This window comes from Macaca thibetana, chromosome 17 (genome assembly GCF_024542745.1).
Source record: "Macaca thibetana thibetana isolate TM-01 chromosome 17, ASM2454274v1, whole genome shotgun sequence".
In the NCBI taxonomy this organism is placed as follows: Eukaryota; Metazoa; Chordata; class Mammalia; order Primates; family Cercopithecidae; genus Macaca; species Macaca thibetana.
In genome coordinates this window covers 1,766,780-1,782,567 of record NC_065594.1, presented here as the reverse complement: position 1 = coordinate 1,782,567, position 15,788 = coordinate 1,766,780, and the positions used below count along the sequence as shown (strand labels likewise).

At 38.1% G+C, this 15,788-nt stretch overlaps 1 protein-coding gene across 4 annotated transcripts in view; it reads left to right on the top strand.

The window, feature by feature from the left end:
• MICU2 (mitochondrial calcium uptake 2) overlaps window positions 1–15,788 on the top strand; it is a 107,250-nt gene that overhangs the window by 47,821 nt on the left and 43,641 nt on the right. For all 4 annotated transcript variants that reach the window (XM_050766491.1, XM_050766492.1, XM_050766493.1 and 1 more), the window contains exons 3-4: window positions 9,214–9,245; window positions 9,527–9,602. In XM_050766491.1, the coding sequence (XP_050622448.1) occupies window positions 9,214–9,245; window positions 9,527–9,602 (108 nt within the window). The remainder of the gene's footprint in view (window positions 1–9,213; window positions 9,246–9,526; window positions 9,603–15,788) is intronic.

Sequence of the window (15,788 nt, the reverse complement as noted above, 5' to 3'; positions counted from 1 at the left end):
AGGTTAAAATCAATAATTCTAAATTAAAAGTCTAAAATTTTAAAAGATTAAAACCTTCTATCCACAAAATCTGTGTTCAGATCTTAACCACACTCATCAGGTAAACATTAGCAGCTACGTATTTTAGATTAAGAAATAACACTTTTTTGTAATAAAACCTATGTTCATGTTAGAAACTAAGACGTTACAAAGTATAGAGCAGAAAATAAAGTCAACCAGATTGTCACCACCATTCAGAAATAACCAACATTAGCACATTTCTTTTGACAAATTTGAGACCATGCTTTATATGCTGTTTTTATACCCTTACTTTTTCTGTATAATAGATCATGAGTTATTTTCCTTGTCAATAAATATTTTTTCTAAAATACTATTTTTGTGACTGCACAACACTATTTTATTAATATGCCATAATTTATTTAGTTGATTCCCTAGTGGTAGAACATTTGTGTATAATTTTTTCACTTTTATAAATAATGCTATAGTGAATATACTTTTTCATATATCTTTGATTCTTCTTCCTTGATGATCTTATCCACATCAGTGATTGATCTGTTCCCTGAACACTGATTTTCATACCTGTATCTCCAGATCAGACCTCTCACCTGACCACAAGACCCATAATATTCCTTGTTTCTTGAACATCTCTAAGAAGTACCAGAGGCATCTCAGGTAAAGAACTCTATATGCACTGCAGATGCTCTGCCCCCACCCCACCCCCAAGTACACAAAGACACCTGTGCCTACCCTGTCCGCAGTTCTGTTAACAGCATCAGGGTCTGTCTTACTTGACATCGTATTCCCAGCCTAGCACAGTGCCTGGCACAGATGTTAGATAGATTCATAAATACGTAGCACAGTGCCTGGCACAGATGTTAGATAGATTCATAAATACGTCAATCAGTACAGACTCTTACATAATGAAATGAGTTATAATCCATACATTTCTTTAAATTTTTATTTGATTTACCCTATGTAACAGGTACTGTGTTAGGCCTTGGGGATATAATGGTGAATAAAACATACTATTATTCCATTAACAAAATTCATGATAATAGTGTAAGAGTTTCAGTAATAGACTAAAGTCTGATAACATTTCAGCAGAGAGATCAATGAGGGCTGGAATAATCAGATATTTCACAGAGGATATGAGAAGCATGGATAGAATTCCCCTAGGTAAAGCAGGAAAAGGGAGAATATGCCATATGAGGAGATACATCATTAAGATGCTGTAGCATTTGTATTTTCAAAATTGAAAAGTCTATTTCTGGTCTCACATGCTCATCCAGAACCTTATCATTCCCTATTCAAAAGTGGAGCCTTTGTCCCTCCCCTTGTAACTTTGTGGCTGCCTCAACTCATAGAACATGTGCGGTAGAGACGCTATGAGACTTCTAAGACTAGGCAATAAAAGGCAGTAAGTACATAAAGCCAGTTGCCAATATTCTTAATGATGAAAGATTGAATGCTTTGCCCCTAAGATCAGGAACTAGGCAAGGCTGTCCCTTCTCACTACTTGTCTTCAACATTGTGCTGGAAGGTCTAGCCAATGCGAAAAGGGAAGAAAAAGAAATGAGACCTCCACGTTTAAAAGGGAGAAATAAAGCTGTCTTTGTTTATGCACAGGATGATGACCTATGTAGAACACGCCAAAGAATCAATATTAAAGCTCTTAGAGCTAATAGTAAGTTTATCAGGGTCGCAGGATAGAGCAGCACTATATAAAAATCAATTGTATTTTTTTATACTAGCAATCTCAGGTGTATCATGCTGAGTTTCTGCGAGCCTCTAGCTATCCTTAACACCTTCCCCTGTACGCTTTAGCAAATTACCCGACCACCTAGCTACAGAGAAAATAGAAATCATTAGATAGGAACCACCTCAGCCTGCTCTGCCAAAACTACTAGCCTTGGCACTTAGCTTCTCCTGCCTTCTCATCACAATAGAGGAGACTGGCAGGACCTGCCGTCTGGTCCTAGAACACTACAACACATACCCATCTCAGAACTTACACATAGGATGTGTATAATGCTTTTAACCTCACTTTTCTGAGCTAATTCATCCACTTAAGATCTTCGCTTAAGCAACTCATTTGGAGAAGCTTTCCCTTACCTCCCCCTCCCCCACGTTACATAATCTCTTAGCTGCTGTATTTCCCCTTTAGATCATTTTTAAACTAAATAATTTGTTGTGTATGATGCTCCTATAATTTCACAACGCTTGAGGTTGTAAAAAAAGAAGTCTTTTTATCCCTTCCCAAATGAATGTATTTGAAGACCATACTTTGGAAATTGGCAAGGAAGCCAGTTTTAGGCATTTTAGGGAATAACCATTTGTCTCCCTTTAGAAAAAATACAACCAGAGACCATCTTTGCATTCACTATTTAAATATTCCAGCAAACATAAACAAGCCATATACTTTGTTGAAGGAAAATAGCACCACTGAATGTGTCCTCTTTTTTCTTCAATTACCACTTAAAATGTTTTATTTATTGATTTTTATTTTTTTAATTGACCCATAATTGTACATAGTTACAGGGTACATAGTGATGTTGCAATACATGTAATGTGTAGTGATCATATCAGGGTGATTAGTATATGCATCTCAAACATTTATCATTTCTTTGTGTTGAGAACATTCAGTTTCCTCCTCCTAGATCTTTAAAACTATGTATTACTGCTAATTGTAGTCATCCTACAGTGGTATATAGAACACTAGAACTTTGCCCTCCAGTCTCGTTGTAATTTTGTATCCTTTAACAAATCTCTTCCTATCCCACTCTTCCTCCCACTCTTCCCAACCCCTAGTATACTGTGTCCTACTTTCTACTTCTATGAGATCAACTTTTTTTTGTTTAAATGGAGTTTCGCTCTTGCTGGAGTGCAGTGGTGTGGTCTTGGCTCACTGCAACCTCTGTCTCCCGGGTTTAAGTGATTCTCCTGCGTCAGCCTTCAGAGTAGCTGGGATTACAGGCACCCACCACAACACCCATCAATTTTTGTATTTTTTAGTAGAGATGGAGTTTCACCATGTTGGTCAGGCTGGTCTTGAACTCCTTACCTCCAGTGATCAGTCCGCCTCGGCCTCCCAAAGTGCTGGGATTATAGGCGTGAGCCACTGCGCCCAGCTGACATAAACTTTTTTTTAGCTTCCACATATCAGTGAGAATATTGGGTGTTTAACTTTTGATTCTTGGCTTGATTTCACGTAGCATAATGTCCTCCAGTTCCATCCATGTTGCTGTTAATGACAGGATTTCATTTTTTTAATGGCTGAATAGTATTCCACTGTATGCATGTACCACATTTTCATTATCTGTTCTTCATCTGTCATTGGACCCTTAGGTTGATTCCATGTCTTGGCTGTTGTGAATAGTGCTGCAGTAAGCATGCTGGGGGGATGCAGATGCCTCTTTGATATATTGATTGTTTTTTCCTTTAGATGAATGCCCTGTAGTGGGGTTGCTGGATCATATGGTAATTCTTAGTTTTGTGAGGAACTCCAAACTGTTGTCCATAGTAGCATATGTTCTAGTTTACATTCTCACCAGCAGTGTATTAGAGTTCCTTTCCTGACCGGTGCAGTGGCTCACGAGTGTAATCCCAGCACTTTGGGAGGCTGAGGTGAGAGGATTGCTTGAGTTCAGGAATTTGAAATCAACCTGGACAACATAGCAAGACCTCATCTCTATTAAAAATCAAAAAATTAGCCAGGCCTGGTGGTGCACATCCATAGTCCCAGCCAGTTGTGAGGTTGAGCAAGAGGACTACCTGAGCCCGGGAAGTTGAGGATTCCGTGAGCTATGGCCACGCCCCTGCACTCTAGCCCGGGCAGCAGAGCAAGACCCTGTCTCAGAAAAGAGTTCCTTGTCTCTGCATCCTTGCGAGAGTTTATTTTTTGTCTTTTTGATAATAGCCATCCTAGCTGGGATGAGACGATACCTCATTATAGTTTTGATTTGCATTTCCCTGATGATCAGTGATGTTGAGCTTTTTTTTTTTTTTCCCATGTGTTTATTGGTCATTTTGTATGTGTTCTTTTTTGAAGGCTCTTTGCCTTCAAACAGGCTCTTTGCCCGTTTTTCGTTGAAGTATTTTGTGATTTTTTTGCTGTTGAGATGTTTGCACTTGTACATTCTAGATGTGAATCCCCTGTCAGATGAATAGTTTTGCAGATATTTTCTCCCATTCTATAGGTTGTCTTTTTACCCTTGTTTGTTTCCTTTGCTGTACAGAAGCATTTTCGTTTGGTATCATCTCACTAATATATTTTTTGCTTTTGTTGCCTGTGCTTTTGAGGTCTTATTCATAAAATCGTTTCCCAAACCAATGTCCTGAAGTATTTCACCTGTTCTCTTGTAGTGGTTTTGTAGTGTCAGGTCTTACGTTTAGGTCTTTGATCCATTTTGAGTTGGTTTTTATATAAGGTGAGAGGGTCAGGTCCAGTGTCATTCTTCTGCATGTGAGTATCTAGCTTTCCCACTACCATTTATTGAAGAGACTGTTCTTTCCCCAACTTAGGTTCTTGGTACTTTTAACTAAAATCAGTTGGCTGTAGATACATCATGTATTTCTAGGTTCTCTGTTCTGTTGATCTGTGTTTCTGTTTTTATGCCATACCATGCTGTTTTTTGGTTACTACAGCTTTGTAGTGTATTTGGAAGTCTGGTAGTTTGATGCCTCCAGCTTTGTTCCTTTTGCTGAGGATTGTTGTGGCTACTTAGGGTCTTTTATGGTTCCGTAGAAGTTTTAGGATTTTTTTTTCTACTTCGTGAAGAGTGTCGTTGTTACTTTGATAAGGATTACATTGGATCTGTTCATTGCTTTGGGTAGTGTGGTCCTTTTAACAATATTCTCTGATCCACGAGCAGGGGATGTTTTTCCATTTGTCTGTATCCTCCTCAGTTTCTTTCATCAGTGTTTTGTAGTTATTTTTGTGAAGGTTTTCACCTCCTCAGTTAAATTTATTCCCAGTTGTTTTGTGTGTGTGTGTGTGTGTGTGTGTGTGTGTGTGTGTTTGTACCTATTGCAAATGGGATTCCCTTCTTGATTTCTTAGTTCTTTGCTTGCATATAGAAAATGCTACTGATTTTTCTATGTTGATTTTATATCTGCAACTTTACTGGATTCATTTATTCTAAGAGTTTTTTTTGGTAGAGTCTTTAGGTTTTTCTGTATGTAAGATCATGTTGTCTGCAAATAGGAACAGTTTGACTTCTTCCTTTCCAATTTGGATGCCCTTTATTTTTCTTTGTCTTGCCTAATTTCTCTGACTAGGACTTCCAGTTCTATGTTGAATAGAAGGGGTGAGAGTGAGCATCCTTGTCTCATTTCAGTTCTTAGAAGAAAAGCTGAGAGCTTTTAGTATGATGTTAGCTGTGGCACTTACCACTCTTATTAGTGATATGAGGAAGGTTAGTTTTGCTAATGCATCATTTTCTGCCTTGGTTTCCATTATAGCTGTGACTGAATAAAAGCATTTATTAGAGTATAATCAGCTCTGTCTTAGGTTGATTCTAATATTGATATCAAGTTGTCACATATATTTATGAAAAAGTTATAAAATGAAGGAAATATGTCTATTGTCTAACTTTTATGTATTAGAAGACTACTGACCTCTACAAAATGAAATTAAGTTATATAGTACTGGTATTGTTTTTGTAATTATGTTTATCAAATAACTTTATTTTGGCCAGAGGCAGATTTATTTGATCTGTAAGAACACTTAATGTGTATAAATGCAGGTTTACTATTTTAAGTATTAGAAGGTCTGCTTACCTATAACAGGATATGCTGTATCTGGATTTTACTTCATAAATCCTTTGTAAATAGTGAAAACCACATGGTGGAATCTCTACTATAGGTGGAATCCTTTTAAAACATTTTACTTCCTGAGCCAAAATTCTGTCCTGGTGCTTCAAGATCTATGCCGCCTCCTGCAAAAAAACAAAACAAAACCAAACAAAACCAATGTGTTTTTCTTGTTTTCATATTCATACAATGAAACATTACAACCTCAAGTCTAGATCTACCTTTTTTCCTGTGTTTTGCCCCATTCTGTTATTTTCATACATAAGTGTGTGAATACATATAAAATAGCTGTGAAAATAATGCGACTGAATTTTTTTATTTGTGTGAATGTGGAAATAGCCAAAGAAAGAGAGACAGGAGTGCCCCCCTACGCCACATTGAAAAAAAACAAACTGAAACAAAAACAGAAGGAAAAATTAGATTTGCCAAATGGGTTTTATCCTTAAATAGAAAAATATTGTCCAGAAATACTTAGGTGTATGTAATACGGCCTTGCCTTGTTACTGCTGTCAGGAGAAATGAGGTCATGGCTCCTGCTGTGCAGGTCAGACCATGGACCTCTTATTGTGCTGCTCAGCCTGTGAACAAGCAGTATAGAGGAAGCAGCCTGGGTGAGACGGCTGTCTACCGAGAAAACCCTACAGAGTGTTCTGGGTTTGAAACACCATAGCTTCGGGCCGGGCGCGGTGGCTCACGCCTGTAATCCCAGCACTTTGGGAGGCTGAGGCGGGCGGATCACAAGGTCAGGAGATCGAGACCACGGTGCAACCCCGTCTCTACTAAAAATACAAAAAATTAGCCGGGCGCGGTTGTGGGCGCCTGTAGTCCCAGCTACTCGGGAGGCTGAGGCAGGAGAATGGCGTAAACCCGGGAGGCGGAGCTTGCAGTGAGCCGAGATCGTGCCACTGCACTCCAGCCTGGGCGACAGAGCGAGACTCCGTCTCAAAAAAAAAAAAAAAGAAACACCACAGCTTCTCATAATGCTCAGTGAAAGGTGCATTAACTGAAGAGAAAGAGGAAGCAGGAGAGAACAGGTGTTCACTCCTAGTATCTCTGCCTTGTCTTTTTTTTTTTTTTAATCTAAAAATGAGTTTTTTGTAAGAGAATAGTAGCTTCTAAACTTTTCACCAAAAAGTTAATTTCTTCATTATTTTCTAATTACTTATTCCATTTGAATTAAAAAAATTTAAAAAGATGTTTTTACAACTTAAACTACATTAAGTACCTGGTTTTCTCATTTTTTGATGATCAAATATTTATATACATATCAAATAGAACTTGTAATCTACATGAAATAATGAAAAGCAGCAAAACTGCCTCTATAATCGTACCATGCATAATTATTCAGTTTTGTTAAGTGTTGAAAGTAGGCCGCAGGTTCTTTTTACTACTATCATGGAATTCAAAGAGTCTAACACCTGTTTTTGAAAAATCTATATGAGATATGAAAATAAATCCTTCAATGCCCATATTGTTACCTAATTCCTCTTGCCAATTTGTTTTACATGTAAAGTGGGGATATAATAATTTATCCAAAAGACAGGGACCTGGATGAGAAGACATTGTGAAATCTTTTCTGATTTGTTTATTCAACAAATATTTAAATGTTTAGCACTGACCTGCATAAAAGTAAGACAGGTATGAAATCTGCCTCCACAGATTTTATAATTTACTTTTTATCTGTAATTCTGGTGTTATATTATTCAGTTAGTTCATGGCTTTATTGTGGTATTTCATTCACACAGTATTGAATTTTATTGGTTTAGCTGTTTGGCAGCCAGACTTCGAGCTGGCGGGAAGCAAACATTACCTTCTTTACTCACTCAGTTTCAAGTAGAAGGATTTTTTTTTAAACGATTTTTGAAAGACCAAAAAGGAATCTAGCCTTCAAACAGATAACACCCCTTAGAAATAATCTGATTTCTAAGAAACTGTTAGACACTATCCATTTTGCTACCCTGAACTCTTGGTCCTCTTCTGCCTTCAAAATGTTAATAATTGCTTTCTAGAATACTTTAAGTTGGATATAAGGATTAATCCCCTTTTTAAAAACAGATAAAATTGTCTAAAAATAAAAGGGCATATGGTAATGAGTATTTGTGGCATAACTTTAGGAAAAGCAGAGAAATAATGATCAGTTTATTTTTTAAGTTAATTGACTATGTAAAGATAAGTAAATACATGTATTGCACAGTTTTTTGGAGTTCATTACCAGCATTATAGGACTGCATATTATATACACATTGACTCACTTAGATTTGTACAATACATGGTAATTTTTGTCTGTTTGATTATCTGATACTATAACACCACCTAACAGTAGAATCTGGGGCTCTTTGGCTGGGACATAATAGTTTCTCCAGTGAATTAAAATTACCCCAAAATATCAACACCTAAGCTTACGAACATAGTCATAGATGTTTCTAAAAAGTACGTAGTCATATTCACAACTAATGTTTTGATTAATAATGTAAAAATAAAATCCTGACAGTTAACTAATACCAAATAATAGAATTTGCCCTTGTAGATTAATCGTCCAAATTAAACAACCCAAACTACAGAAAAGTCACATCTAAAAGCACTCTTTTTTAATGTGCCACCTGAATTTTCACAGACCATGTAATTGTACTGAAGGAACTTCATAGACAAGATAATTTTGAGAGCAGTAAGTAAAGTTAGTGCTGTATATTGCTTACGTAAGAGACAAAAGTAAAACATTTTTCAGTTTTGTTCTAGATGTTTAAAATGACTTGAGGCTATCATCAGAATAAGTCCTAAAAAAAAAGAAACAATGTAATGGCTTTAGAATTATGGTGGATATTAGGAAAATGATGTAGGCAGTAAAGAGGGTGGCTGAATACCTGGAAGAATTTTGAATCTCTGTTATCCAATAGGAAATTATTAAAAGTTAACTACTTTAGAATGGATGGTTATGTTGGCTAGACTTTTACATTTGACTGGAGAGTTACAAGCCTAAGAGGTCTTTCCAGAGTTCAAAAAAAGGAAGCTTTCTAAATCATGAGTGTTTTTTCCTAAATCAATGAAAGTAAAAAGAGAGTGATTTTAATAATCACGTGAACAAATTATGTTTGATGAGAATTAATAATATGATTCAGACAACTAGGATAACTCATAGATGGTTATATACGATTTCATATGTATGAAATAGGGTGAGTGAAATTGAAAATGGATCTTGTATAAAACTATAGTGTCTTTGTGTTTAGTCTTAGAATTCTCTGACTCATAATTATGGCTTAAGAATATTAGCTAAAATCACAAGCCTTTGCTTTTTTAATAAATATTTAGTTGTTTGTTTTGTCTTTTAAATAATTTTCTTTCTTAGTGCAAGCTGAATTTTACCAAAGAATATGGATACTAAATAATGTTTCTTCTTTGTTGTAGGTAAAACTTCAGTCAGGAAGCTGACAAAAAAGGTAAGCAACATGTGGGAGGGGGCGGGGTTTGTTTTTGGTAAGATAGAAAATGAACTTTTGGCCGGGTACGGTGGCTCATGCCTCTAATCCCAGTACTTTGGGAGGCCAAGGCGGGCGGATAGCGAGGTCAGGAGATCACCATCTTGGCTAACAGGGTGAAACCTTCTCTCTACTAAAAATACACACAAAAAAATTAGCTGGGCGTGGAGGCGGGCGTCTGTAGTCCCAGCTACAAAGGAAATGGACTTTTAGAAGTTAAATTTTAATATGTGTATTCAAAGGACATCGAGGATACACTGTCAGGAATCCAAACAGCTGGCTGTGGATCAACTTTTTTCAGAGACCTTGGCGATAAAGGTAATTTTGATTTCTGTTAAATTTTCAGTTATGTGTTTAACTGAAGTATTATTAAGGTATTAAGGTATGAGATTTGCACCATGTTATTTAATAGGTGTTTTTAAAACATAATAACATAGTAAGTAGGAGGTAACTTTGTCAAAGTCTTTGAGCAATTACAGATAAATTATTAAACCATCAATGTTAATTAAAGCCGGGAGAGGGTATGAGGCAGAGTATCTGAAATAAAACAGGAGAAGCCTGCAGGGCGTCCAGAGGAGCACCAGCACGTAAGCCTGCAGAGTATCTGAAATAAAACAGGAGAAGCCTGCAGGGCGTCCAGAGGAGCACCAGCAGAGTATCTGAAATAAAACAGGAGAAGCCTGCAGGGCGTCCAGAGGAGCACCAGCAGAGTATCTGAAATAAAACAGGAGAAGCCTGCAGGGCGTCCAGAGGAGCACCAGCAGAGTATCTGAAATAAAACAGGAGAAGCCTGCAGGGCGTCCAGAGGAGCACCAGCAGAGTATCTGAAATAAAACAGGAGAAGCCTGCAGGGCGTCCAGAGGAGCACCAGCAGAGTATCTGAAATAAAACAGGAGAAGCCTGCAGGGCGTCCAGAGGAGCACCAGCAGAGTATCTGAAATAAAACAGGAGAAGCCTGCAGGGCGTCCAGAGGAGCACCAGCAGAGTATCTGAAATAAAACAGGAGAAGCCTGCAGGGCGTCCAGAGGAGCACCAGCAGAGTATCTGAAATAAAACAGGAGAAGCCTGCAGGGCGCCCAGAGGAGCACCAGCAGAGTATCTGAAATAAAACAGGAGAAGCCTGCAGGGCGTCCAGAGGAGCACCAGCAGAGTATCTGAAATAAAACAGGAGAAGCCTGCAGGGCGTCCAGAGGAGCACCAGCAGAGTATCTGAAATAAAACAGGAGAAGCCTGCAGGGCGTCCAGAGGAGCACCAGCAGAGCATCTGAAATAAAACAGGAGAAGCCTGCAGGGCGCCCAGAGGAGCACCAGCAGAGTATCTGAAATAAAACAGGAGAAGCCTGCAGGGCGTCCAGAGGAGCACCAGCAGAGTATCTGAAATAAAACAGGAGAAGCCTGCAGGGCGTCCAGAGGAGCACCAGCACGTAAGGGAGGGGACGGGGAGAGATGGAGGCAGAGTGGTCAGAGAGGCGGAGGAACGCCAGGAAGTGTTAGCACAGAAGCCAGGCAGAGAAAGTGTTAAAAGAAAAAAGGAACGTATCAAATGTGAAAACCAAGCAAACTTAGGGAGTTGAGTGAGCTAAGGACTGAGAAGTATCCGCTGTATGTAGCAGCTGGAAGTGTTTGACTTTTTAACAAGTACAGTGGTGCTTTGTTATCCACGGGGTATTGGTTCCAGGGCCCCCCTTGGATACCAAAATCCGAGAATGCTCAAGACCCTCCTATAAAATGGCATCATATTTGTGTATAGCCTACAAACATCCTCCCATGTAGTTCAAATCATCTCTAGATTACTTGTAATACATAATACAATGTAAATGCTATGTATATAGTTGTTGTATTCTGTAGCTCTGTTGTTTTTTTATTTGTAGTGGTGTGGGTTGTTTTGAGTTTTGTTTTTTTGTTTTTTTTTTTGAGACAAGGTCTTGCTCTGTTGCTGGGTTGGAGTGCAGTGGCACAGTCATAGCTCACGACAGCGTCAAACTCTGGGGCTCAAGCAATCCTTCTGCTGCAGCCTGCTGGGACTACAGGTGTGCACCACCATACATGGCTAATTTTTTTGAATTTTAGTATAGACGGGGATCTCACTATGTTGCTCAGGCTGGCCTCAAACTCCTGGACTCAAGCAGTCCTCCTGACTTGGCCATTGAAAGTGATGGGATTACAGGCATGAGCCACCACACCAGACCTATTAATATTTTTGATCCATGGTTGGTTGAATGCATGGATGCGGAGGGCCAACTACTATACAGGTCAGTGATGGGATGAGATCTAAAGCCAAGTTGCAGAACACTGAGAAGTGATGGGAGATACGAGAAAAGTAAACACAGACCTCTTGAGAGATGTGGTCATGAACAGAGGAGTTAGAGGGTAGTAGCTAAGGATAGAGAAAAAAGGCCAAGAGAATATTGGTTTATTGTAGGTGGTGAACATGTTTCTAGTTGATGAGAAGGAGAGGTGGAAAATACAAAGGAAGTATGAATAGGACAAAATCCTGGAAAATAGGAAAGAAGGGATTATCTTCAGAACAGGAGTGGAAGGATCAGCATTCCACAGGGAGGATGTCTTTCCCGTTGTGTCAGGAGAAAAGGATGAACAAATGAGCATTTTATGCAGACATTTGCAAATTACTGGCAAGCAAATGAGGGCGGTGTTTTGGAGTAGCCTCGATTTTCTTTATAAAATAGGATTTAGGGCCCGGTGCAGTGGCTCACACCTGTAATCCCAGCACTTTGGGAGGCCAGAGTTCGAGACCAGCCTGGTCAACATGGTGAAACCCTGTCTCTACTAAAAACACAAAAAATTAGCCAGGCGTGGTGGCAGGTGCCTGTAATCCCAGCTACTCAGGAGGCTGAGGCAGGAGAATCGCTTGAACCTGGGAGGCAGAGGTTGCAGTGAGCTGAGATTGTGCCATTGCACTCCATCCTGCGCAACAAGAGTGCAACTCCATCTCAAAAAAAAAAATTGGATATAGTAGGGCTGAGCTTTATGGAGAAAGAAGGTTTGAAGTAGCTTCTGGGATATGGAAAAAGAACTGATGAGAGAAGCAGAAGGACTTCTGGGAATCCTTCAAGGACTAGAAGAGAACATACATTATGAAAGAATAGAGTCATTGATCAGTGTAGTTGCAGAATAGAATAGATGGACAGTTAGGATTTGCTAGGCAGAGGAATGGAGGAAGTCATGGCCTAGGGAGTTAACAATGTTAGGAGCAAGAGAGGTTTTAACTAATGAGCCATGGAGTCTAAGCAGAGACAATAGAGAAGAAAGTAAAATAGGAAGAAAAATTTAAAAAGAAAGTAGGAAAGTCAAGAGGGGGAAAAAAAATCCCATTTCATGATAAACTCCAGGAAGAGGAAAAAAGCCTGGAGAGAAGGCTGCCAGTGAGGTTGAAAACAGATGTGGTGGGTGTCCAAGAGCAGAAAGGAACCGTGGTCGTAGAGTAGGTGTCTGAATTTACAGTTTCTAAGCTGAAGCACTTGTAGGTGATTTCAGGATTCAGGGAGTGATCGTAGAAATAGATATTTAAAATAGAAGTAGTTGGCATAGTTAATTTAGTGAAAGTTATCAAGGACCTGAGAGATGGACCACTCTATTTTATAAGTGTAGAAAAAGTGTTCACCTGAAGTAGGTGGTAAATTAATTATTCTTTCCTGTTATCTAAAGAAGGAATTGGAGAATTAAGAAACAAATGTGATTTCTAAATCAGTGGTTTATAACCTTTCATTGAATGCAGCAGAGCTTTTATAGTTATCTCAAGAGATTTACAACATTCTCAAATCAACATTAATTTTACGGCTGAGTGCATTGGCTCACACCTGTAATCCCAGCACTTTGAGAGGCCAAAGCAAGAGGATAGCTTGAGCCCAGGAGTTCAAGACCAGTCTGGGCAGTGTAGCAAGTCTCCATCTCTACAAACAATATAGAAGAAAAATTAGCCAGGTGTGGTGATGCACACCTGTAGTCCCAGCTACTTGGGAGGGTGAGGTGAGAGGATCGCTTGAGCTCAGGAGGTCGAGGTTGCAATTGCAGTGAGCTGTGTGTGGTCACGTGGGCAACAGAGCAAGACCGTGTCTCAAAAAAAAAAAATTAGTTTCAAATTGAGAATAAGTTTATCACATAACACTCCATGGAAAAGAAAAATATGACAAAGGTATAATAACTCCATAAAATCAATATTAATCACTTATTGTTTATTTTTGATAAATATCTATTTCTGCACATTCCTCAGTGTATCAATATTTAGTAGACTTTCATTATATTCTACGAGTATTAGTCCCTTATACTAAACTGTCTACTTATCTTTACACCCACTTCACCCCACCCCTTACCAATTCCTTCCAGTCCTAGCCAGAACATCCCTATATACTTTGAGGTTAACAAGCTCCTAAATTTTTTATAGTGGGAATTTACTGGAATGTAGTATATGGTTAGTGAACAAAAGTGCGTGTTTTGAAGTTGACAGACTTAAATTCAAATTTTTCCTAGTTTTATTACCTGAGGAAATTACTTAATCTCTTTCATCCTCACTTTCATCACCTTTTAAAATAAGATAATAATGCCTTCCTTATGGGATTGTTGAAAGAATTTAATAAAATAAGATGTTTTAAACATTTGTGGTATCTGGTATGTAGCCTTAAAAAATATTAAGAACATGGGTTTTAAGCCTGGTTTAGATTCCTAACTCTATTAATTACCTGTGTAACCTTGGGCAAGTTGGTTTTAGTTTTCTTACTATGTGTCTGGTACATTTTAAGTTTATAATTGGTAATACTGCTATATGTTTTTTGTAAGATTTAATATTAACTGGGCCTTAGCCTCTTGTTAATGAGTTTGTAAATAAATGGTATTTTAAAAATCAAAGTTAATAAATATCTTGTAAGGTTTTACTTTAGGAAATTACTAATTTGGCATTTTAAAGTAGATTTTAAGCAAAATGTTTAAAGTTCAAGTACCGATATTTAGATCAGAGCTTTTTCCATGATGTAGACTTTTCTGGAAGCATTTTGAGATTTTTAAGAAAGATGTTTACCAGTTGCGAAAACTCAGATAATCTCTGTGGATATAAACTGAACTATCTTATGATTATGTGATGTGTTTTTCCTGAAATAAGGCTGAGGAGGGTTCTATAGTAATTTTGACCTAAAGGCAGAATATGAGAACCAGAGTAGATTAATTCAGCTTTTGTGTAAAACTCTCCATAAATATAATGTGATTTTAGAAATTCTATTAAAAACTGTTTTCAAGAAAAATGCATAAAATAAAAACTGAAAAGAGAAAATTTAAGTCATCTTAAGAAAAAAAATTAAGAGATAAGAGATTAATCTTTAAAAACTGAAAAGAGAAACTCATTTCAAGACCTTAGAAGCATACTGTGCTTCTGAAAAGAAGTACCCGTACAGCTTCATCACTGCATTCATGTTCCAGACTCCTGGTAGCGCCTCAAGTGCTGCCTATGACCTTTATATGGAATACCATACTCCTGCTACCTGCTAAACAGCTCCCACTTCTCAGCTCCCCTACTCTATGAAGTCATCTGTGAAACTAGTAAACAGAGTCTTATGCTTTCTCATTTTTTATATTTTGTTATACTGTACTCTCTGGTTTCTAATCTTTCTTAATTAAACCGTAAGTTCTCAAAGTGGAAAAATATGTGTGGTTATTTTTATATCCCCAATTGCTTGGTATGTTGTCTAAAAACATTCTCTGACACATAATAGATGCTCATCTAAAATTAACTACATGCTAATTACAAATTATCCTGATCTATTTCAGTGAGTCCCTTGAGTATTTTTGCTATATAGTTTTAGCCTTTCCGTGTATTGAAAATATGAAGACTACATGTTTTTAAAATATTTCTCAGTTAAAACTTTCAATAATTTATGTTGGTCTTCTTCCCAATTAGTATTAATTGGGGCCAGGCATGGTGGCTCATGCCTGTAACCCCAGCACTTTGGGAGGCCAAGGCAGGAGGATCACTTGAGCCCAGAAGTTCAAGACCAACCTAGGCAACATAGGGAGACCCCGTCTCCACAACAAATATAAACATTAGCTGCACATGGTGGCTCACGCCTGTAATACCCTCTACTCGGGAGGCTGAGGTAGGAGAGAATCACTTGATCCTAAGAAGTTGGCTTCAGTGAACCATGATTGTACCACTATAATCTAGCCTGGGTGACAGAGTAAGACCATGTCTCAAAAAAAAGAAAAGGAACAGAAAATATTTAAAAATTTAAAAAGGATTAATTGGTATTATTTTGTCAACAAAATTAGATCCATTTTGTAGTACTGCTTTCATACATTTTAGAAATAATGCATCAACTCTTTTTTTTTTTTGAGACAGAGTCTGATGCCCAGGCTAGAGCGCAGTGGCGCTATCTCAGCTCACTGCAACCTCCGCCTCCCGGGTTCAAGTAATTTTCATGCCTCAGCCTCCTCTTTATCAAATATCTGAATAAAAACATGAAATTATCTAATTTTTATTTCTTCTTTATCAAAATACTT